General features: G+C 39.5%; 1 protein-coding gene across 3 annotated transcripts in view; it reads right to left on the bottom strand.

Moving 5' to 3' along the window:
- KLHL32 (kelch like family member 32) overlaps nucleotides 1-18729 on the bottom strand; it is a 124129-nt gene extending 105400 nt beyond the window's left edge. For all 3 annotated transcript variants that reach the window (XM_016220231.2, XM_087817522.1, XM_087817521.1), the window contains exons 1-2: nucleotides 18581-18729; nucleotides 10695-10875 (exon numbers count right to left, since the gene is read on the bottom strand). In XM_016220231.2, coding sequence (XP_016075717.1) covers nucleotides 10695-10875; nucleotides 18581-18603 — 204 coding nt within the window. In that variant the 5' untranslated portion in view covers nucleotides 18604-18729. The remainder of the gene's footprint in view (nucleotides 1-10694; nucleotides 10876-18580) is intronic.
- Nucleotides 18730-24321: the final 5592 nt, after the last annotated feature.

Here is a 24321-nt window from a genome sequence, read left to right as displayed (position 1 = left end):
ATTTTCAGCTGTGGGTCATTTTTATCAGTTTCCACAGTTTCTTGGAACTCTACTTTGTAGGCTGGTTTGTTTTTTAAGTCAGAAACTGCCTTAAGAAAAGAAACGTCTATTGCAGCATTTTAGGTTCCTCTCCTACATCAGATTCTGGTATTTTCCGAGTTACAAGCTGAGGGGAAGAGGCCATACTCTACCACATTAGGTCCCCAACTAATGAGTCAAGGACTCCAAAATCTGTGAGTAGCCAGGTGTCCAGTTTTCCCTGGCTCCGAATTCCCTAGTGGCTTCAGGTGACACTGTCCATGTAAGACTAGGCCATCCGGATCCAAGAAAACAGCCAGATGTCTGCTGGGTCACAAGTCTTTTGGATTGAGCACTCAGATTTCCTTTCCAACAGTACACATGCATTAAGGCTCTAAGAAGTTCTATGTTGGGGAGTTGGTACAATCATCACTCTCCTGGTGTCTAACTCACTCTCCCATCCTTTGCTCCCACCCCCCACACCATCTATTACATAGAGAGATCTGTATGGATAAAGAAACAATATTTAGTTTTAAAGGAAGTCACTTTTACTTGTGAAATGGGTAAATCTGACCAATTTTGTATTTACAAAATACAAAAGCTAAATGGTAGCTTTTTGTCTTTACTATTTTTTTAGTTATAAAACATATAAATATAGTCTTCTTTAAAAAATAGGTTATTGTCACAAAAAAATTAAAGTCTTACTTTGTGAGGAAGTAGGATTTAAGAAAAGACCTGAAAGGGGCAAGGGATCAAGTCTTGTAGCTGTGCAGGAGAAGAGTAATGCAGGTAGAGGAAACAGCTGTGCAAAGGTCCTGAGGAAAGAGCATGCAAGCTTGTCTGAGGAACAGCAAGGAGGCCAGCATGACTGGAGTGCAGGGAGGGGGCCTGATGAGTTAGAATCATGTAGACTAAGACACTGCCTTTGGCTCTGAGTGAAAGTGGAAGTCATCAGAGGGTGTTGAGCCAGAGTGACAGAATCTGACTTTTGCTTTCAATAAGATCACTGGAGCTGCAGTATTGAAACAGGCTCCAAGAGATCAAGGACTGAAGTAGAACGATAAAGGAAGAGGGAGAATATGTTAAAACTCCAGGCAAAAGATGGGAGTAGCTTGCATCAGGGCGGTAGTAGTAGAAGTGGCTGGAGTCTGAATGTATTTTGAAAGTAGAGCCATGGGAGTTGCTGGCAGTTTTGATGTCAAAGTTACTCAGTGGTTTGGGGCCTACACTGACGACAGAGTTGCTGTTCACTGAAATGGAGAACACTGTGCAACGAGCAGGTGTATGGGAGGACATTGTGAGTTTCATTTGGATATATTAAGAGTTGTGATACCTCTTAAACATCCAAGTAGAGATAATAAGCAGGCCTTTGGATATACAAATTCAGGATTTCAGGGGAGGGTCCAGTCTGAAGATATAAATTTGGAAGTTATCACCTGTGATGGTCAGTTTTGTCAACTTGACTGGGTCCTGGGTCAAACATTATTCTGTGCATACCTGTTGAAGGTGTTCCTGTATGAGAGTAGCATCTGAATCAAGAGACTGGATAAAGGAGACTGCACTTCCCTAATGTGGGTGGGCCTCATGTAATCAGTTGAAGGTCTGAATAGAACAAAAGGCTGAATGAGAGAGTCTCTGTGTTCAAACTGGGACACTGGCTTTTTTTTGCCTCTGGACACAAACTGAAACATTGGCTCTTCCTGGGTCTCCAGCCTGTTGTTACGTTGACAATAATCCTGAATTGTAAATTATAGGGGAAGCAGTAGTGTGGCCAGTAAACTCTAAAAAAGTAACAGTGAAGAGAATTTGGGGTGCCTGGAGACCTTGTAGCATGTCCAAAAGATTAAAGGTTTATCTCTCTAAAGTACAGCCTTGGGAAAAATAGTTTCAACATACAATAAACACTGAAATCTAGAATACAGGCAAAATTAGCAAAAACTGTCCTTGCTGAGTAGCCTAAAATAATGTTGCTTCCTCACTGAAACAACCAAAACTCTGCTCTCCTCTTCTTGAACAATAAAAACCACCACCAGTATTACAGACCTTCAATTTAGTACTTAGTATGTTTCAGAACCTTGCTTTAACAAACCTGACATTTATCTCATTTAATTTCCACATCGATGTTATATGACAATTATATCTCAAGCTGGATAAAAAATAAAATAAAATAAAATAAAATACATTATTTTCTGTATCAGTGCTCCTCAGAGTAGACTGTCTTCAAACTGCTCCTTATGCATCCGAGACAAGGTAAGAAATCGCTGCCAGAACACAAATGAACTCACTACTTGCTCCCTTGAGGGAGAATTCCTGTGAAAAAAATGCCAGTTGAACCAACAATGCTTCATGAAATGGCTGATTTACAATCGGTAGCTCATCTGTGTGGACAGTTAACAAGCATTTTGCAGGCGGGCACTGGTCCAGGGGACACACATAGCATGGATCGGGATCTCTATCTATCATCCCTTAGACTTGGACTTCCTTCCCCACACTCCACTGAAGCCAGGTTCTTACAGAACAGTGAATTTTGCTGCACTCTCCTGGATCTTCTACAGAACATGTCAATCTCTTGAAACCCTTTTCTTTTCTGGCTTCGATTAAAACGTACATGCCTAGTTATCATTACACATCTTTGCCTCCTCCTTTTTTGTCACCTTGGCCATCTTTTCATTCCCTTTCTGCCACCTGCGCAAAGGCATCTTTAGGCTCTAACCACAGACCCTTTTTTCCCCTGCTCTCTCTTTGCCCTCCTGATGTGCAATCTCGTATATGCCCCAGGTCTCAACCGTCTCCTCTAGGGGGCAAGCTGCGGGGGTGATGTTTTTTTGTGCCCTTTGCAACATCCAGCACAAACTTTTTTGCACATGGTGGATGTTCAGTAAATGTCTGTAGTGAACTATGTACACCATTTGACACTATTATCAGCCACAGAGTTAACTTGTTCTTATCACATTAGAAGTAATGAAGAGGCACACCGATTTATGAAATAGTAATAGCTATGTATTGAAAATAGCAAATAAAAGTAAATATTAAATACTAATAAAATCTAAGAAAATTTAAATGGAAATATTTAAAAATATTTAAAATAAAAATGTTAGAGGTAAATTATTTTATAGTTGCATAGGGTAAAATTAATTTATCATGAGAAATAGAATTAGCAGGGATAAATGGCTTTAATATCAGATTTTTAACTTTTCCTATTGTCCCAGTTCTGTTTCAAAGTTTAATCATATACAGTGAAAACATATAACTACAACCAGCAAATAAATTATTTCCTTGATGGTTTCCCTACCAAAACTCAAACAAAAAAGAAAATATACCTTTCAAAAGCATAGTACATCTGAATCACTTACCAATATTCTTCTTTATCTGCCCATTAGTCTCCTTAAACTTCCGTAAGCTTCTATTCGCCTCCCTCCCTGGGGTCTTCACAATACCTTCAGAGCCGATAGAAACTCATTCTCTACACATACTCTTTAATTCCTACAGACATCGCTCTACTTTTTAATTATTTCTTTAAACCGATTTTATGAAACTGAATGTTAAAGCAAGTATTCATTTGAGAGATCAGTTTATCATATAATGCGTAACTCAAATGCACTGTAAGAATGATACTGTGATGCTTCTGTGACTGACACATGACACACAGATGTTAGGGAAAGGAAAGGACACAGCAGTGTGCAAGTAGGCAAGGATTAGCAATGCTGCTGTTTCAGCACAAACACCCAACAGCCACAGAACTCAGTAGTGCTTGCCTGGCCTCAAGCAAAGTAATTATTCACGGGACAGGCCAGTGTAAGCTCAACTATGAAAAATATTGAACATTATGGGATTTAATTTTAGTGATATTCATGCACCAATGACTGCTGAATAATGCCTTGCTATGTAGGAGAGTAGTAGATATTTACATACTTACAGTAACACCAAAAAGATAAATTAAAAATAATTACTATATGTGTTAAGAACTTGGGGGTGATTTTGCTATTGTTTTTATTCATATTTTTTTTCTGAAAAGGAGGTTAGTTATAAGTTACTCCCAGCTAAAATTTAATTAATTAATTAATTTATTTATTTATTTCAGAGAGGAAGGGAGAGGGAGAGAGAGAAACATCAATGATGAGAGTCTTTGATCAGCTGCCTCCTGCACGCCCCCTATTGGGGATTGAGCCTGCAACCTGGGCATGTGCCCTGACCGGGAATTAAACTGTAACCTCCTACTTCATAGGTCGACACTCAACCACTGAGCCATGCCAGCCAGGCAAAATTTAATTTTTTGAGGACTGTACTAAACATTCCTGGAGATCAAATGAGGGACTCCTAATTACAGCATCGAGCCCAGTGAGTGCTCAGAATGTGCCCAGGAGAAAGCTTTGACAGGGTGACTGAATGAGACACAAAAACTATTCAACATCCTTTAATATTCAGATAGCATTTGACAGTTTAGAAAGATATTCATTTTCATTCTTAATTTTATTTTTTCCAGCTTTACTGGAAGCATATTGGGGGCTCACAGAATTGATGGAGGCAGAGCAGCAGGCCAGAAAGAAAGGCAGGAGGCTGCAGGCTTGCCCACTAGAGGCAAAATAACTGTCAATGTTACATTGCTGTTTATCTTTCATGTGATAAACACAATATGTCTTACACACATACGATTTCAGAGAATCAGAAATGTTAATGAAGAATCTATAAAACCACTAAATAAGAGACAGCAGGGACTCAAAATAACCTCATTTACGTTTTAATGTCAGCAGTGATATTACCTACAAGTCTTTACAGGAAACTTTCTTAGGAAATGAGACAAACTAATGTGTTAAACAGATAGTACATACAATGGGTGTTCCTAGGGGGGAAATTCTGAGGAGGGGATTGGTGAGGCCAAGCACTGTAGTAGTGCTCGGGATGCAATGATCAGAACAGAAAAAAAGTCTTTGGCTCCACCCCTCAAGGGGAACTCGAAGTCCTCAAGCCTTCCCTGCTGGCTCCAGCAATGGTACAGCTGCTCTTTTCCCAACGCCCTCCAGTCCTCAGGTCTATGGTGAGTGTGAGCAGCCCCTTGCTCCCCTATCCCTGATCCTCAAGCTAGGAGCCTCACTCATTCTTAAGGCCTTCCTCTCCCTCATCATCATCACAAGGTCCGGTGGATTCTACCTACTGTCCCACCCATTCTCCTGCCCAAACCAGGCCTCACAAACACGCTATTCTCACCAGCCGTCTGCTCCTGGCTTAGGTCAGGCCTTCATCAGCTCTCACTTAAGTGTTCTTCATGCCCCTCATATGAATTATTTAAATTTGGGCTTCCTTTTCATTATTTTTAAAATGGATATGATAATAATAATACCTACCTTATAGGTATCTTTAGAGAACAAAATGAATTGATACACATAAAGCACTTAGAATAAGTGGCTGTAGCACAGTAACTACTCAAGTAATGGTAGTTATGATTATTGTTATTATTGATTGAGAATGCCAGAGAAAGGCACAGGATAAAAGCATTGTTCAAGCCCCCAAAACACAACCCCAAACTCCTAATACCAATGACACTATGCTGTAGGGATTTGTTCACTTGTCTGTATCCCCTACCAGACTATGAATTCATTCTGTGTCTAGCAAACAGTAGGTATGTAACCAATGCTTATCAAAAATGTACTTCTAATTATACATTATATACTCATTTAATGGCCTTTTAATCAGTTTTAATCAAATAGTGACTGAAGAGTTTGATTATAAAAATATACAAAACATTTTTTTATCGCAGGCTTTATTTATTATCTTCTCTCAAAACTAAAAATTCCATAGGCAGAGCACACTCCGGCTCTAATGGAACATGATGCTCAAATATTTAACTTTCCAAAATGTCATATTTGAATCACTTTACCATCACATATGCGAAGCTACGTTAGACAGTGAAGACATCTGCTTCCTCGGCCAGAAAGTGTAGGCGTTCGTGGAGATGTAAGACGGAGACAGCACATGTTAAACAAAAGCCTCCAGGCTCCAGGGCGGCCCACAGCCCGGAACTGCCTGCTGGGGGTGGACAACTCCGGTGTCCCCACAGTCAGAGGGGCTGCCACGGGGAGGACAGTAAGAGGCTGACTAGCCCCCGCCTCCCACACACATTCTAGATCATAAGGCCCCTAACTTCTCCTGCTGCCTCCGGTTCAACTGTCCTCATTCAATTTTGTTCAACAGTACGTTGATCAGCTAGTCACAGTCCCTTTCAGAGAAGTTACTAGTGAGAGGAGCTCTGACACACGATACATAATATTTCATTCCTTTTTAAATTTTTTCTAGTTTTACTGGGATATAAATAACATATAACATTATGTAAGTCTAAGGTGTGCAATGAGACGATCTGATACACGTATATGTTGCAAAATGATTGCCACAATAAGGTTAGTTAACACATCATCACCTCACTTTGCTTGTGTGCCTGTGTGAACTTTCAAGTCACAGTGTTTTGTTAATTATAGTCACCCTACGATAGATTCGTTCTTCAGGACCTACTCATTTTATAACTGGAAGTTTGCACCCTGTGTCTACATCTTTCCACTTCACCCACTCCCAGCCCCTGGCAATCACCGTTCTACTCTCTGGCTCTCCGTAAGTGAGGTCATACAATATGTGTCTTTCTCTGGCATATTTCTCTTAGCATAATGCTCTCATGGTTCACCCATGGTGTTGCAAATAGGGTTTCCTTCTTTCTTGTGGATAAATAATATTCCATTATATATAAAAGCACATGCACACACAACCATGTCTTCGTTATCCATTCACCCATGGATGGACACTTTGGTTGTTCCATGACTTGGCTACCATGAATAATGCTACAGTGAACATGGGCGTGCAGATAATCTCATTGAGTTCCTGATTTCATTTCTTTCGGATGCATGCTCCAAGTGGGATTGCTGGATCACATATGGTAGCTCTATGTTAATTTTTGAGGAGCCTCCATACTCTTTTACTTCCACAGTGGTTGCCCCAAGCTGCATTCCCACCAGCATGTGAAAGGGCCCCCTTTCTTTGTATTCTCATCAGCACTTGTTAGCACCTGTCTTTTTGATAACAATCATTCTAACAGATGTGATGTGATATGTCATTGTGGTTTTGATTTGCATGTCCCTGATGATTAGTGATGCTGAGAACCTTTTCATGTACCCGGTGGCCATCTGTACATCTTTTTTGGAAAAAAAAAGTCTGTTCTGTTCCTTTGCTCATTTTTTAATTGGATTATTTTGCTATTGAGCTGTATGGATTGCTTACATGTTTTGGATATTAACACCTTATCAAATATAGCATCGGCAAATATTTTCTCCCGTCCCATAGGTTGCATTTATTTTGTTGATCTTTAATTCCTTGAGGGAGACAAGCCACAGTTTTAATGTTTCCGAGAAGGGGGGGCCTTGAATATGAATTTAGGGAGATAGCAGAGGGTGAAGCCTTTGTGAGGGACTTCACACCTGTTGTTGGTAGATACACAGGGTAGACTAAAAAAGAGGATATCTGTAATACTTTCAACAATAAAGATAAATTTAAAAAGAAAAAGAACGGAGTAGGCAGTTACAGGTAGCAGAAAGAGTCATTAGCAAGCTGAGGAGTGGAAAGGCCCTCAGGTGGAATAGGGTGCGCTTAGACAATGGTCTGGCTGCAACATCTAACCAACGGGGGGGGGGGGGGGGGGGGGGGGGGGGGGACGGGACGGGACGGGACGGGACGGGACACGACACCAAGAGGAAGCTAAGGATAACCACACAGCATGAAGGCACAGTCCAGGAGCCCGGCCGACTCTGGCATGTGCGTAGGGTAAGCCACAGATCCTTGACAGTTCTTGACCGTGGTAGGTTGCAAATATGGCCATAATTCTTCCTCCTTTGGCATCTGCACCCTTTGGGAAGCCCTCTTACACTGACTCCGGACTTGGCCACGTGACCTCCTTGCCGAATGGGACATTAGTAAACAGGATACAAGCAGGAGCTTGAAAAGCACCTGTGCCCTGCATATGTCCTCTTTACATGAGCTCTTGTATGTGAAAAAGCCCAGGCTAGTCTGTTCATGAGAAATATGTGCCCGGTGTCCCCCACTACCCCAGCCAAGAGCCTACCAACCACCAGACACGTGAACAAGGCCAATGCAGATCATCCAGGCTCCAGCCAGCTCTCCAGTTAACCGCTGATGGTGAGAAGGAAGCCAGCATAGATCAGCAGAGCTGGCAGCCCAGAGCAATTATCCAGCTTCTAAGTTTTGGGGTGGTTTGTTATGCAACAAACGCTAACAAAAGATACATGGTACAAGACTCAGTCTATGGCTAAGTATTTAACTCCAGCACTTAGCACAGTGCCTAGAAAAGAGAAGTGCCAATTGTTCCAACTTTGTCTTGGTTTATTGATCAGAACAATCAATACACAGGTCAGTTAATTTTCATCTCACAAACAGGTGATGAAATTGAAGGAACTGTGTATGAGCCCAGTAGGACATGTGAAGAAAGCACACTCGGAACTCAAGGAGACAGATGCTCCGGTGTGTGAAAATCAGCTCTTCTCTATATCTGGCCATCCTACGCCGGGTTATTTATGTACACTGCGCTTTAGCTCCCCTATCTGCAGAATGGGAATAATAAAGCTTTCTTCACAAGCGTTATAACATAGGTATTATAAAGGAGGCACTCTGAGTCTAACCTACCAGAGCAACAGGGGCACTGTGGTAGAAGAGAAGAAGAACTGGGAGTAGCCGCAAATACTATTAAATGCCAACAAGGAAAACGATCTCTTGCACTCATATGCATGTACCTGCTCACATACACACATGCACAAAATCAAACCATTTCCCAAAATTAAATAAAAAACCCAATCAGGAGATACTTCAGAGGAGAGAAGAAAAGCAACAAGAGGGTTATATTATGGTGTACAGGAAGACAAAACTCATATTATATAATGTGCACCTGATATATATAACAACCTAAAGTAAAGCATGTTGTCTGAAAGGCCCTCTAATTACTGTAACCTTTCTGGAAGATTAATCCCCAACAATTTGAAAATGTAAAAAATGTATCATTATGCTAATGCAACTAAAGAACTCTTTTCAGATATCTGCTTCATTTCTGCAGTTTAGAATTAAATCCCTACTTTTTATTTTTAGGTAGACATTTTAAGTAATTACCTCTTTATCTTCTACATTAGTAGGTTTCACCACATTTAAAACAATTTTTCTAAAAGTCTTTCTTTTATGATTTAGCATCTTTGAAAATTCTCTTTAACTGCAGGTTCACAATTGAGTGCAGCTGATATTGTCTCTTAATCATCAAAAACAAGATTTTTGAAAATATACAAATAAAATTAACAAATTGCCCATGGGCCAAAATTGGTTCCTGTATCATTTCTGAGACTTTCTGAACGGGAGTTTTAAAAATTTACATATAGCCTGGCCGGGTGTGGCTCAGTGGTTGAACGTCGACCTGGGATCCAGGCGATCAGGGTTCGATCCCTGGGCACATGCCTGGGCTGCGGGCTCCATCCCGTCGAGGGCATGCAGGAGGCAGCCGATCAATGACTCTCTCATCATTGATGTTTCTATCCCTCTCTCCCTCTCTCCTCTCCTCTCTCTGAAATCAATAAAGATATATTTAAAAAAATAAAAATAAAAATTTACATATATATTCTCACTTATATAGAGATGGTATGCTGTTATGTTTTTAGATTATTAACCAAAATACCATTGAAAAGAAAATTAAATAAGAATTAGATAATGTATACTCAGAAATTAATATTTCATAATATTCTGGTTAATGATTATCAAGATTTTTTCTTATATCCATATAAGAGGTAGAATCAGCATGTTAGTTAAGAGTGGATTTTAAAAGGAACTGTGTGACTTATTACTTAACCTATGAGTTATCTCAAATTACTTAACTCATAACAAATTACTTCTAAGATTCAGTTTTCATGTATGTAAAATGTTAATTTTTATAGTACATGTATGTGATTATGAGGGTTATATGAGATATGCATATAAAATCCTTTTTCCACCCTCTGAATCACAGGAAGTACTAAATTGATGGCATTTAGTTATAACAATACACATTCATCTTCAAAAAATCAACAAACATGCCACCACATTTCATTCGCCACTAAAAATCAAACTCCAAAGTCCTGCTAAACAAGACAACATGTCTTCTGCAGCCACATGCACACAAGTCAACCAGAAAGGTCCATGAGGCCAATTGCATCTCTCTCCCTGGAGCAAATAGTTGGAAAGCACTAAGACGAGAACATGCATAGAAAATTAAAAATCGGAAACATCACCTATCTTTAGGAACTTTGTTTCTTTCAACAAATTGTTTCCAGAGTCTCCTTGTGATCCCGATTCTAGATACACTCTACCCAGAGCCCACCCCCCATTATGAAGCACGACAATGCCACACTTTCTTACGAAGGTCACATGTCAAATGCCCCTCAACTCAGACGCAAAGGAGAGGTCTGGAGGTGCCACCGGAGGGGCATCTAGATATCCAGCCGAGGGAGGATCCCAATAGGGCCCCAATCTCATTCTGCCCAGGAAAGGCCCCCAACGTTCTCAACTCTGGGAACCATCATCTAATTGGCTGCTGGTGGTGTGACACTCAGGGAACTTTACCGTCCTCTGTTTAATTGACCTCTTAAGAGAAACAAACCACCTTGACTTACCCGAAAGTAGTCGCTGCATGCTGCCAGGACCGCCTTGTGAGCGTGGAATTTCTGTTCCTCGGCAATCAGGGTGACATCGCAGAGGATGCCGTCGCTTCTCTGTTGATTCAGCGCTGCCAGGACACTGTCATTGTGAGAGTCCGAGTGGCAGAGCCTCTGGCCTGTCAGCATTTCTTGAATACTATGAACAAGAGCAATCAAGTCAGCATTCCTCCTCGGCCAGCCCTGGCTGCCCCCATGTCCCTCACTCCCTCTATACCCACTTAGGGGCTGGGGGGTCCAGGGCACTGTGGGAGTGGGATTTGTATTCCCCCATTTTCTTTCCACCATGCTCTTGCTCTTTTCTAGAATTCTCTTTCCTCAGCCCCAGAGGGCTCTTTTTCTTTCCTACCAGTGCTTCTCTTTCTGAGTTTGTGTTTGCGTGCAAGTCCGTCTGTGCCTGGGCACTGACCCGGCTCTGTGCATCTGTGAGCCGCTGCTCCTAAGCCTCTGTCCTCAGGCTGTGTACACCTCTGAGTGAAAGCGGATCTCAACTGTGCGCGTCTGCTTGTGACCCTGTCCACTCTGTGCCCCCTCCCGAACTCTCCGCTTCCTTCTCAGCTGTGACTCCTGGGTGGGGATGGCGCAAGCTCAGAGCAAGATCACGGCCATGCACTGATCCAGCACGGAATCCAAGGGGCCTGCCTGAGTCACCAGAGGCCCAGGAAGTGACCAAGTTCCCACAGCACACAATACTCCATCAATAAGTAAAACAAAACCGAGCACGTGTAAGTTAGAGAAAAAAGGGCTGACAGTGACCATTCCATATAAAAAGCAATTAATTAAACCACAGCTGCTGATTATTAAACTTGGGAAATTATGAACATCAAAAGGAATGCCATGAAAAAAACTTAAGGCTGAAAGTAAAATATGTCTATAATTTCAGCCATTGATGTCTATATATGATCATTGTACTGGATTTATGAATGACTATACAATTTTATTTTCTGTTCTGTTTTTCAAAGTAGCAAATTTACCCACTGTGAAACTTCACCCCTTCATTCCCTACCCATTCTAAAATACTCTTCCCATGTCCTTTCAAAACTCCTAGATGAAGCCCCAGATCTTCCTAAAATAATGTAAAAGTAATGCCATAAACACAAAATGCAAACTGCATTTGTAGGCAGCTATGAACATTTCCAGCTTAGATGTATGAACATCTCCAGTGCTCTAAACTCTCAGAACTGGCACTGGACTAAGATGGGGGAGCTGCACCTGTCATAAATTACGCCCAGAGCAGAAACAAGGGCTGTCAACCCTGTTTTCAGGCCTGTGGACTCTTCATCAAGCTGAGTAAATTGACTGAGCATCGTCTCTCCTATCCTGACACCTCCTGCATCCAGTCCCTCCCTCTGAGTGTGAAGGAGCCACTCAGGAGATTTAGGGAGTAACCACTGGCCTAGGCTGCATGGTTAATTTATTTGACAGGGCTCTGCCCAGCCTATGGTACCAGCTGGCTGACAGATTACGATTCAGCACAAATCACCCCACCTGAAAGTGAAGTCAGCGCTTCCTGTGAAATGCCAGAATGTGGCCAGTAAGCTGTATTGGACATTTCTGACTGGGGAGCCTCAGAAATGTCAGACCTATTGAAAGAAAAAGAAAAAACTTGACAGAAGGTGATGATATAGGAAGTTCTGGTGGGAAGGTGGGAGGATTATTTTCAGTTGTGTGTTATGCAGCAGTAGGTTATGAAATGGTTACTGTCATCAAATATTCATCTAGCGGCTCTAGCTATCAGCAATTGAAAACTGCATTCAGAAGCATAAATTTTTATGCAAAGCCTGAAATAGAGATTAATTAGCATGGCTCAACTGAAGAAATGAAGGAATACAATAGTAACAGAAATATTGTATCAGCTCAGTAAAGCTTTAAAATACTTTTTTAAAAAATCTCTCCTAAATAAGAGAACATTTTTATATATTTTACAAACACAAAGCTCTTACTATGTTCCAGTAATTAGTCTTAGTGACTTATAATTATTAATTCACTTAACATTCACAACAACCCTATGAGACAGGTACTATCATTAGTTCTCTTTTACAGATAAAACCGAAAGCCCAAGATCAGGCATTTTGAGAACCTATCACCAAGAACACAATAATGCAAATTCATCCCCCTGCTTAAAAAAACAAAAAAATGTGATAATCTATAAAAAAAATATCAAGAATCTATGATTGCAAAGAAAAAAATCATAGTCCATAGCAATTTTATATTTATATTATGCATAGTTAATCTCAAAATCAAAGTTGCCTTTTAAAAATAATATACATGAACACCTTTCTATGAGATAGTGATGAGAAATGTTTGAATTTATGATTCAAAACATCTATCTTTGCACTTTAACTAAGATTTGAACTAGAGAATAGATTTTTTTTATAACCTTAAAAATTACTTGAAACTCTCATAACTTTTCTCCCTTTTAATATCATCTTAAATGCTTAATAAATGTATTTTGAAGTTTCATTTGTAGTGGAACAGAATATATTAAAATAATTGCCTTAAAATGTTTCCTTACTCATTTTCCAAATATAGTGCCACAATTTGTGTCCCTTTATTAAGACTGAATCAGTATTTGAATTTCAGATATCAATTGACAGTGAATAAATCTTGCCAGGGAAGAACAGCTGTAAACTGAAATCTGACAAAGAATAAAGGGCTTAGCTCTGAAACAATTGCGAGGCTGCATAATTCCACAGACTCGTTCAGCTGGGCTCGAAATATTCAAGCTAAAAGAAAACAACATGCTAAATATTTAAGGCAAAACTTGGCTCAAGATTCCAAATATTTTGGAACCAATATGCTAAGAATTCTTAAAAGCAGAAACAAATACTCCAACATTTGGCAAGAAACAAATGTCTATTAATCAACAAGTCATTATTGTAGTCTGAAAGTAACTTCCCACACACTCTCAGATGTAAATCTGCGAAAGACCTCAGCCGTCTAAATGTTAAGGCCTATGTGGCCACAGAACACAGCCGGGAGCCGGCAGGCCCATCTGAAGTCAGCGATATACACCAGGAGGAGGTGACCAAAGCCTATAATGCACCAGGTCTACATTAGGGTGCGGAGCAGGCAGACGCTTGCAAATGGCTCCCTGGGCACCTATAACTTACACCGAACTAGCACACTAACCCTCCCAACTTGCAGCAATGTCCCTCTATTATTTGAGGAACAAAAAAGGACAGAAAACCATGTTCCCGAAACTTCCTAAATTTCGGAGAAAGGACACAACATGAGGCATATTTCCCAAGAGTGCACAGATCTGAGTGTCATCCTAAAACTGGGAACAGTCCTCCATGTAAGCAATACTGCCACTTCAAAATTCACAGCTGAGTGCAGAGGGTGACTGGCTTCCCCCCCAAGGCAACCCCAACAGCCTTTCCTGGGGGGGAGCCCCTAGAACAGCGCTGTCCAATACAACAGCCGCTGCAGCGAAGGCAGACTTGGTTGAGATGTGCTGTAAGTGTAAAATGCACATCAGATGCCAGACGTAGCATGAAAAAAAGACTGCCAAACAGCTCATTAATATGTTTATACTGATCACACGTTGGAATGATAATATTTGGGATATACTAGGTTAAATAAACTATAGAGTTAAAATTCATTTTATCTGTTTCTTTTTGCCTTTTAAAACAATGTGACTCCTTGAAAATTTTAAATTATAAATATGCTTTGCACTATGGTTCTATTGGACAGTGTACAGGCTCCCAGGAAGATGTGTGCCTCATTTATTCCACCTGAACACTACAGGAGCATCAGGAGCCCTATTGGGCTGCTGATGAGCAGGCTGTTCCTGCGCCTCACCCGGCCCAGACTCTGGGTGACAGCAGGGCAAGCCCCAGACTCCCTGAGCAGCAGATTGCTTTTTAGTGATGCCAGGGAGCAACCATTTGATTGGCCATATGTCAGCATCCAGTCACAGGGAGATAAATAAATGATGTCTTAGGGAACAGGGCCATTCATGACTTCAAGTCTTTAACTTTCATTGTGAAACTGATGGCAAAAAACTAAAAAATCAAATGCAGAGCATGATATGCGTGACAGGGTACACCTCCCGCCCCCCGCAGTGAAGTACCACCTTAGTGCAAATCACTGCTTCAAGTTTGTAGAGTTAACATTTTTGATCACAGAAATCTCACAGGGTCCCATTTTCATAGAATAAATCTGACTGAGTTCAGTCAGTTTTTAAGATTTAAATTCCAAAGCAACTGTTTGATTTTTAAGCATCCTGCATTTTGAATTTTAAAATTCATGTCAATTTCTATATGAATGTTTACCTAGCATTTAGATATATAAAAATGTACAAGTAGTCTTTAAGTAAGGACACCAATAAGGTATTACATCCATATATATCAAAGCAGTAAAGTAGCACAAGGAGCCTCATTTTTTAAGTAGACTGCACAGGAAAGAAAAGACTAGACAAAACACCCGCCGGTACTAGAGTTATTCACGATTGTCTCAGTTCAGTCTGCTGATGAACTATGAAGTGAATACCCTGATGACTTCAATTCCACAGTCAAAATATTTATATACTAATTAAATACATTAATATTAAAATAACCCTATTTACTTAAGTAGTTAGGCTGTTAAAAGACCCCATAATGGAGCTTCATTTTATTTTTTTAGAGACCACTTTATAATTTGTAAATACTTTAAAATAAATGCTAACAATTTATAGCAATGGTTGAAATAATAAGCAAAGAAGACATAACATAATATGCTTATAGAATGATTAAGAAATAAGATTATGAAGAAAAGAACTTAATTATAAATTGTTTTGTTTCATTCATTCATTCCTTTATTCATTCATTCATTCATTCAAGAAACATTTATTCATCTGGGAGAGGTATTGTGCTAGGTTCTGGAGATAAAATGGTGAACAAACTAAACTGGTAACACCCCCTGTGGAACATTCAGTTTAGCAAGGCAGTTACACATTAATCAAATAACTTGGCCTCCCTGAAGAAGTACAGCTGGAGCTGTGGGCTGTAGCAAACAGGGGAGAAAAGAGTTTTCCAGGTAGGGGAACAGCAAGTCCTATAATCCTGTGGCAGGAGGGAGCATGGCTGTCACACAGAATTTAATGGCTGGAATCCTGCGGACAAGGGAGGACATGGTATAGGACCTGGAGCTCAGCAAGAGGTCTTGGCTAGAGGTATAAATCTATGGCTCATCTCCAAAGAGAGGGTAACAGAAGCACAGCTGTGTCTCCAGAACACAGTTGAGAGACAACCAATAGTGAAAGGCTGCTGAGAAGACAAGAAAGACAAAATTCAAAACACAGAGGCAGGGCTGGGCTCATTTGTGGGAAAGAACTGCTCTCTGAATAGCAGGAGAGAGGGAATAAATGGACCAGAAATATATTAAAACTCTGGGCATTTTGGGCTTGTTGAATCTAAAGATTTAGTGGAACCAATCTCCACCAGACCATGTAGGCATGGAAACGTGGATAATTGGGTTCATTTGAATTGGGATTTTTGTCAGGCAAATCCATCGAAAATGCAGGGAGCAAGAGAAATTAAGGATTTAAAAGAATGGTAGAATCTCAACTGGTAAGAAGGGAAATGAGGGGGGACAGGGGCGATGAATGGTAGGAAAGTAGCAGGGCCAGTAGATGAGACCCTGCAATGAGGTCAAAGTACAACCACAATGGAGGTAGCTAAAGGCAAGCTAAGGAGAAGCGGTCCTGGTAAGAATAACGTGGCTGATGCAGTGGTTTCAGAAACAGAGCAACTACTGGGGATGCAAGGTCTAAGGTGTGACCATGGGAGCAGGTCGCTCTGTGGAGGGAGACTGTCTTTGGAGATAGGCAGGTTGAAGATCCAAGGCCACGAAGTTGGATGGACCTCCATGCCAACACTGAGGGCAGTAGGAAGTTGTAAAGGATTTGTGATGAGGAAGACGACTGAAAGCCAGGTGCCAAATGCTCAGTGAATGAGGGAAAATGACCCAGACAACGGTGGAGAGGAGGCGAGGGCGAGAGAGTTGAAGAGCGCCACCTTCAGAAACAAGTCTTTGTTGTTGCTTTCTCAAACGACGACTTTGAGGAATAATGATCTCAAAGCAAAACAATGCCCCAGCGTGACAACAATCTCTCTACTCATCTCTAAAATACATGAGATGTGAGGAAATAATAATACCACCACTGGAGACGGCTACAACAGAAGCGATGACTCAGGGGAGGGCAGGTCTCAATGAAGTCAGGAGGTGAGCAGAGCTCTTCAGGGTGAGGAAGATGATAACAGTCCCACAGGACACAGGGGAAGCTTCAAAGGTAGGGGAGGGAGGGTTCAGCATCACAGAGCAGAAGGAAAGGCCACTGTAGAGATGAAAGTGCTGTGGAGGACAGGGGGCAGTGGGAGTTGATCAGTAAAAACAGAGATGGCAGATTTAAAGCAAAAAACCATTTTCAGAAGAATGCACATGGATCCTGATAGCCAAAAGTAAGAATAAAGCACTTGGCCGAGGTGGTGGCAGACGGACACCATGGTCTTTATGTGCTCTCTTGGCTGGAGGTCAGTTCTAGAGCAGGATTTCTCCACGTCAGTGAAATCGACATTCTGGGTTAGATAGGGATTTTTAGCTATGGGGGAGGAAGTGGGGGGTAGGTTGTCTTATGCATTTTAAGATATTTAGCATCCCCACCCCCAGTGACAACCAAAAGTGTTGCCAAGATATTGCACAATGCATCCTGAGGGCAAATTCATCTCCCTCAGACAATCACTGATCTAGAGCAGCAGACTGCCTTGGGGAGTGCAGAGGCACCAGGCCCGCTGCAGCAATGCCTCTGTTTCTGAACACATTTTGGGAACTAGTCACCTCTAATAGCTTCAGAGTTGTGGAAGAAAGCTAGTCTCATTATTTCATAGACATACTCAGTTCCTAATATTTTTATAAAGAAGGTATGTCCCAGGTTTACCACCTCTCTTATTCTTTGCTCTGGAGATCCTTTTGACTATTTCCTCAGACGGTGATGAAGACTTGACTCCACTGAGAATATTCAAAGGAATGCCCTGCATTCGAGGACTGTGCCAAGCTCCTTCCTGCCTGAGGCATTTCCCCAAATCATCCTGTCCTGCAGATCTCAGATCACAGAGCATTTCCTGTACTCTTCCTTCAAAGCACCTCTCACAATGACATTTACATCATTACTGGTGTGATTTGCTCATAGAATACACATTTTATAAGGGCAGTAACCTATCTATTTTATTCACTGTTCGATCCTCTGCACCAAGTAGAGTGCTTGGCTCAATAACTATCTGTTAAATAAATAGATTATTAAAAGAAAATGTTATGCATATTTTGAGAATAAATATCACACTCCCCAGCGATTGCTTTAAAGGGATGACTCACATATATGTATAGCTTTCTGTTTTTTTAAAATTCATTGATTTGAGAGAGAGAGAGAGAAACAATGATTTGTTGTTCCACTTACTTATGCATTCATTGGTTGATTCTTGTATGTGCCCTGACCAGGGATCAAACCCACAACCTTGGCATATTGGGACAATGCTCTAACCAACTTAGCCACCCAGCCAATGCCTGATTCTTTTTAAAATCATATACCTTTATAGCAGTATACCTTTTTTGACGGAGGTGAACATCCTAAGTAAGAAAAAGATAAAAACTAGTATCAGTCAAAGAATGATGAAACATTTAGGTCTGACAAGTACCTAGATCACAGCAGTTAGCCCTGGAGCTACCACACTAAACTCACACACGCTCTGACTGGCTGCTTAATTCCTTCAAATATGTGTTGAGCCCTGCTCCGCACCGGTCCTGGAAAGTGCAGTGTGAAAACTGGGGGGCTGACTACACCACTCAGGACACCCTGCAGGGCTGACCTGAGGCAGCGTTCAGACGGCATTCTCCAGCTGGGTTCCTCGGGGTCTCAGCCTCAGAAGCCTGCGGCAGAACTGGCAAGCATTCCAGCTGACTGGAAAGAGAAGACAGAAAAGCACAGTGAGCTACATGCAAAAATGCACACTTTGGGCCTTTAGGTTTCCAAGCTGCTTTAGAGTTGAGATGTAACATTCCAATGGTGTGCTCTTTTAATAAACAATAGTTCAAAAAGTTGTTAAGTGTTTACGTTTTTTACTTTATTGGAACTTCAGGGACTAAGAAGTAAAATGTGTTTGAGAACCAACAATAGCCAAATTAAGGGTTAGAGTTAAAAATTCAAACATCGGATGGCCAAAGGGAACAATTCACATTTGATAAAATAAAGCTACAAAGTTCTAAACTACAAATACTAGTTCAGTTATCCTTTATAGCAATTTTACTTTCCTTCCAAACAGGAATATTAGTGAAATTAAGATAAAACCCAGTATGTCTTGGCTAAGCATCCACAGAAATGATTTTCCACTCAAGGAGCAGATTTCTGAAAACTAGATAAAAAATAACATACAGAGAGAGTGAAAATTAGTAGAAAATGGAAAACAGGCTCTCAGAAGAGCTTTAGGATTAGCATAGTTGGAAATATAAGTAGGATGAAGTTGGCAAGCTTGAAATGCTCCTTGCCTATATATTCATTTAATCCCACCCCCAACCATCTAGCCCCGCTCACAGCTTTTGTTTTCAACCACTGGTGTAACTCTAAAGAGAAAATTAAGTTATTTGAATAGTCTGGCATGTGGTCCATGACTAGGCTTTACGACTCTCATTAGAGGGTCTAACGCCTACTTTCTGATACACTCAAGTGGCAAAATTAATTCCAACCTGGAAATTCTTAAGCAGGCTCCCTTCTGCCTCAATTATGTTTTGAAAAGCAATAACAGGATAAAAACAGTTATGAAAGGAATGTGTTAAGCTGTGCTTATTTCTGCTGATTTGTACAAAAGAGAGAGCTATGGCGTCCAATCTAACTAAAACATAGTATTTGTTATAGTGTATACAAACCCTCAGTTGGATATGATTCTACAGTAATTCATGGAGATATATCATAACTTGCTTAAGTATTCCATTGCTATTGGACATCACGTTGTTTTGAATATTCACACAATTATATATTTTTATTTCTTGTTTTCTTTCTTCAATTATTAAAAATAGGATATTTATACTTTCATTGATTTCTAATTTGCTTTGACAAACCTAAAAATGAGCATCACTTTCAACGACTCCATTATGACTGAGCAGGACAGAGGCTGGGTATAATTCAAGGCACATTATTTTAGTAGTTAAGAGACTTTCTCAGTAACCTATCACTGCTACCATTTCCCTTTAGAATCTAGGTTATCATCTCCAGGCTACCGTAGCCTAACACAGACACTGACGGAGGGGGCCACGTGAACTTTAAAGTGGCAAAAGAATATTTATTATTACAGAGAGGCGAAAAAACCTTAACCTTTCTGAAAGCCAACTAGTTTTAAACTCTCCCAACAACTAGGCAAATGGAGAACAAGTACCCTAAAAGTTAAAGCCATCCAAAATTAAAGGACACATTGAACTTGATATTTTTCAGACATTCCAAAAATGATAACTAAAAATCATATAATAAATTAAATTGCCTTATTGTTTGTAAACCAACTCACTAAATGAACTATTTTTATACTAATCCTAACTTTATTTAAAACTTTGATATTGTGCTCGACTTTAAAATATTACATGAAAATATTCCTTCTCTCCATCACTGAGTTTTTCGCACCTCATTCACCTCCGTCTAGTCTCAGCTCTGTTTTCTGTCACGTAGATTAGTAAACCAAGAAAGTAATTCTGCAGGGAAAGAAACAGAAAAAAAGAAGCAGGCGTACAGAGAAAAACTTAGAGGCAAGAGATGGAAGGAAAGGACATGCTGGATTTTCCATGCATTCCTGCCTCTGGGGCACACAAATAACCTAGACCTTCATAACAAAGTCCAGGTTTTATTTAGGCTAACGCAACATGGGATTAAAAGATCCCCAAGAAAATCAAGTAGAGCGCTACATAAGATTTTGTTTGGGGAAAATGGGGGGCTCTGTTGCTTTAAAAATACCAAGACACATACATTCTTTTGAGTTTATCTAAAAAAATTAACCACCATTTAAGTTTTAAATATTGCTCCTATGGGAAAAATGCATTCCAAGAACTTCCCAGAATATATAGGTTTAAACAAGTAATGTACACATTTTGGTGAAACTTAATGCCATTTCCTCTGCATTCTTTAAATGACCAAGCTCCTGAAGACACCATTTTAACTGCTTTTTCACACAAATTCATTCTATGAGAAGGCAAACGCTGTTTATGCCTATGCCTTAGTGGTCAACCACTGAATATATAAAAATATTATTTTGGTGTACAAATATTATTTTGGAGAATTTACTGACTTCATTAAATATAATTTAAAGGCAAGAAATATATTTATAAAGATAGTTAGGAAAACGTATGTTTTGAAAATTTTAAGTATCTTTTAATTGGCTTTCAAGCTTAGCTTAATGCACTTGGGAGAGGAGAAGGGGATTTCCCTCTGCAGCGTAACTGCTATAAACGAACAAGGCAAGAGCAGTGCTTTTATTTATCAGTGTAGAGTTTGGCTCACAAACAGTAGAACTGACATAACATGTACCGTCCACCAAAAGACTGTACCACAAATTTCAGTCTTTGTGGTTAAAAACACAACCAAATAAACTTAGCTTGCAAACACAAAGTAAAATAGATATTTATAAAACGGAGCCATGTTCACTTATAACTTGTGGTGATGATAACTGGCCCACTCTGGGCCTCCCACATCAATATGTCTCCTTTATTATACACACAAAATTGAATCATATAGTCATCTACTTGGGTGACAGGTATGTAGGTGAATTTTTACTTTTGTTTTACTTTTTGCCAATGCAGTTCATGTGCTAAGTACTAATTTTTTTTTAAGCCAAAAGTATGTATGCAGCAATCCTCCCAAGACTGTTCCCATGACCTCTCTGCAGCTTGAGATGCTTCAGGCCCCTATTGCACGCTCTGCAGCGGAAGCCTGGGTGCATCTTGGGAAATACAGCAAGCATTTCTCAAAACTACAGCAATTCTTACACATAGCTGACAATCACTGGCCTCACCCATAAGAAATGTTCATTAGTGTAGCCCCTCTTTTACTGGTGAGCTTTTTTTCAAATATCTGTTTAGTACATAGAATTGATGAGGTTTATTTAATCTTTATAGTTTTTATTTTCATTAAAATGTTTCAGGATTGCTAGAGCTTCACTGAGAATGAATTTTTTTGAAGTGAACATTGAAAATAGCATTTTCAGAGAGGAAAAAAATCTTAGTAAACCATAACAGTGTGGAAAAAAAAGAAAAAAATGCAAATGTCTTATAAGTCTGACTTGAGTAAGTGCAAAGAAAGATCAGATAGATTAATGTGTGTTAATATGAGCAACAAACATAAAATACTAAAAAGCTATCTTTTCAAAAAATGTATCTTTATTGTTGAAAGTATTACAGATGTCCCCTTTTTCCCCTCCATTGATCCCTTCCACCCTGCATCCACTCCCCACTCCCCAGGCCTTGGGCAATCCTAATTATTGGATGCACATCAATCCTACCAACATATAAGAAACTGGTTTATTCTTGCTATTATCATATATTTATTTAATAATGTTTTATTTTTAGTATTACACTCCTTTTTAAAAGTACTTGATGATTTTTAAAAATATTAGTTATTCTTGATCTCAGCAATTTATAGAAATTAAAGGGAAGTATCACCAGATTTCAAGCAGGTAGAAGTAAAATGCAAGAGAGAAAGAGGTGGTTTATAGAAACAAAGCCTGGACATAACAGAAATATGGACTGTAGGTATAAGTCTTGACCATGAAAAACTAGTTACATTAGATGATTCTTCAATGTACTCAAGGGCTTGTTGGACCCAATCAACAAATTACATCAAATTAATATGTCTTGAAAAGAAATGTTATTTCTAAGCATAAAAGAATTAGGACACAAGCAATGGCCCCAGTCATTATTTTATTTATGTATTACATATGGTGTTAATTTACCTTTAATTCTAATTGTTTAAAAAACTGGTATATTTTTTAACACCAGTAAATCAGTGTATTTTTAAAAACAGTCATCATCATGTGGCATCTAATAAGGAATATTAGATATCCCTTTAATCTGAAAGGCCAACAGTCAAGGGTACCCCACTGGCATACTTTCTAGTATGGACTATTCGTTCCTGGAGATTAACAAGGCTGCTTGCCCTTTCAGACACTGAACAACACACCTCAGCTCTCCTTCCAAATGAAAAAGAAATGAGAGGACTTAGCTCTAACAGGAACAGTCCAATGTATGACCACAGCACAGTTTATTCCCCGAATAGGAATGTAGACCAAAAGAACAAAATTGCCCCATTCTTACAAAACCCTACATCCTTTTAATATGTAAAATAAAGGATAATCATTTGGAATATATTCCTGAGATCATACCTTTAAAGTCTTTCTATTAAACAATGGCTATTATAAGTTTTAATTAAAAATTGAAATAATTACCACTTCACCCACTACCATGAGTCAAAAGCTTTCTGTAACTGCTCTTATACTAAGAAGCACTTTACATGCATAATCTCATTTAATCCTCATAATTATCTGATATTATTATTCTCATTTTATTGGTAAGGAGCTTAGGGTTAAATAATTCACAAAAAATCACAGGACTAGGAATTGGTAGTGCTGGGAATCGAAACCTACTGTTTGACTCCAAAGTTTTTATTCTTAATTATCCTGATCTAATCCAAAATTTTACTAAAAGATCATAAAACTACTACTTTTAAAGACATACAGTATTAAATTATCTGAAAGGGATTCATTTCATTTTTTAAAAAGATAGCTTTTATTATTTTATGTTTGTTGATCATATTACCCTACATTAGTCTATCTGGTCTTTCTTTGCACTTAATCAAGTCAGACTTATAAGACATTTACACTTTTTTCTTTTTTTTTCACACTGTTATGGTTTACTAAGATTTTTTTTCCCTCTCTGAAAATGCTATTTTCAATATTCACTTCAAGAAAATTCATTCTAATTGAAGATCTGGCAACCCTGAGTGAAGTCTGATACTGAATAGTTTCAGGATAGTACTGAACCCTATATATACAATGTGGTGTTGTTTTTTCCCTACACATACATACCTTTTCACGTAAAGGAAGCATTTTATGGCTTCTCTTTGGCATATCCAAATTGCCAGCATCACTACTCTTGTGCTTTGGGGCCCTTATTAAGTAAAATATGGGTAATTTGACTACAAGCATTGCTATACCAACACAGTGGATCTGATAACCTAGTTGGCTACAAAGGGACTAATGGGTGGTTTGCATATACAGTATGGATAACCTGGACAAAGGGATGATTCACATCTTGGCAGGACAGAGAGGATGGTAAAAAATATTATCCCACTACTCAGAACAGTTTTACAATGTAAAACTTATGAATTGTTTCATTCTGGAATTTTCCATTTGATATTTTCAACCACAGTTGACCACAGAAAGTGAAACTGCAGATAAGAAGGGACCACTGTATCTAAAAATCAAAACATATAAATTATATGAAAATTATAGAAGAACATTGTCAATGAGTTCTTAACAGTATAAGAGACAAATATGTATATAATGATATACTGAATATT

Source organism: Miniopterus natalensis, chromosome 5, assembly GCF_054644295.1.
Source record: "Miniopterus natalensis isolate mMinNat1 chromosome 5, mMinNat1.hap1, whole genome shotgun sequence".
Taxonomy (NCBI): Eukaryota; Metazoa; Chordata; class Mammalia; order Chiroptera; family Miniopteridae; genus Miniopterus; species Miniopterus natalensis.
Note: the sequence above shows the minus strand (reverse complement) of the source record. Positions and strands in the feature narration are given on the sequence as shown.